Here is a 1,302-nt window from a genome sequence, read left to right as displayed (position 1 = left end):
TCAAATGTAAAACTAGATTTCAACAATCATTTAAGGGTACTGTTAATGTTAATATCAATATAAACGATATAAATAACGAAGAAAATAGAAAGAAAGTTCACCAAATTATTAATGATCTTTGTGCTAATTCTCTTACAATTTATGATAACAGAAACGGACTGTTTGGACAATGTAATGAATTAATAGTATTTGAAACATCACAATTACCTGAATCTATCAAATATATTTCTTTTAGTTTATCGGACTCAAAATTAATAATGAGTAACAAACATATTGAGTGTGTAGAAATGCATGGACAACGATCTTCACTTGAACTTCAATCAATAAATAATTTAAAACAGTTAAAACTACAGGGAATTAATGAAATAAAGATAAATGAAAAGAATGAAGAACAGGGAATTACAACAACTAATAAAAGAAGATATTGGAAAGAAATACAAGAGAATATCTACACATTCCAAAATCTTGAATTACTTCGATTGGACTATTGCTCTAATTTAAACATTAGCTTAATATCAAATAAATTAAAGAGTATTGAAGTAATTAATTGTAGAGAATGTAAAATTAATATTAAATCAGATTGTATTGAAAGATTGAAATTAGAAAGAAATAAACAAACACAAATCAAATTATCAACAAATAAATCAAATAATATTTGCATTAGAGAATGTGAGAATTTCAAATTTGAAATAGAATCTAATAATGAACAAAATATTGAAATATTAGAAGGAAAACAGATTAATGTAAAATCAAAATGTCCAATCAATAAACTGATAGTATCACAATCTAAACAAGTGAATATTACAGGAAATGAAAGATGTAATACAATGAAAGTTATTGAATCTACAATCAATGAAATTGATGTTAAACCAAAAAGAATTATATTTAAATCAATTGAAGAATACATTAAAGTACCTCTGAAAGAAGCAGAAGAGATATGCATTGTATCAATGAAAGATTATATCTTTGAAGAATTATTTGATAAATGTAAGAAATTATATATTGATGAATGTGAGAATTGTCAATTCATAATCAACAAGAATCAAATCAAAGAAATGAAAATAATAAAATGTAAAAATACAGAAATCACAGGGAAGTTAGATAATATTGAAGAAATCATCACAATAGATAATGAAGAATGTAATATTCCAGAAACAAAGAAAGTTATAAAAGAAGATACAGAAATAATAGAAATGGATAATACAAATAAAGATATAGAAATAGAAACAGATAAAACACATATTATAATAAGAAATATTCATGACTGTAATATTAAAATTAGAAGTAATATTAATAGTGATG

The 1,302-nt window shown here is 23.2% G+C and overlaps 1 protein-coding gene across 1 annotated transcript; it reads left to right on the top strand.

The window, feature by feature from the left end:
* Positions 1-1,302, top strand: EDI_105840 (uncharacterized protein; the record flags this gene model as incomplete). The annotated part of the gene is made up of 1 exon (XM_001737643.1): positions 1-1,302. A coding segment is annotated over one exon (1,302 nt), but the record flags the coding sequence as incomplete, so codon positions are not given.

Source organism: Entamoeba dispar, genomic scaffold, assembly GCF_000209125.1.
Source record: "Entamoeba dispar SAW760 scf_1105229460747 genomic scaffold, whole genome shotgun sequence".
Classification (NCBI taxonomy): Eukaryota; Evosea; order Mastigamoebida; family Endamoebidae; genus Entamoeba; species Entamoeba dispar.
The sequence above is the reverse complement of the archived record's forward strand: the minus strand, read 5'-3'. Positions and strand labels throughout refer to the sequence as shown.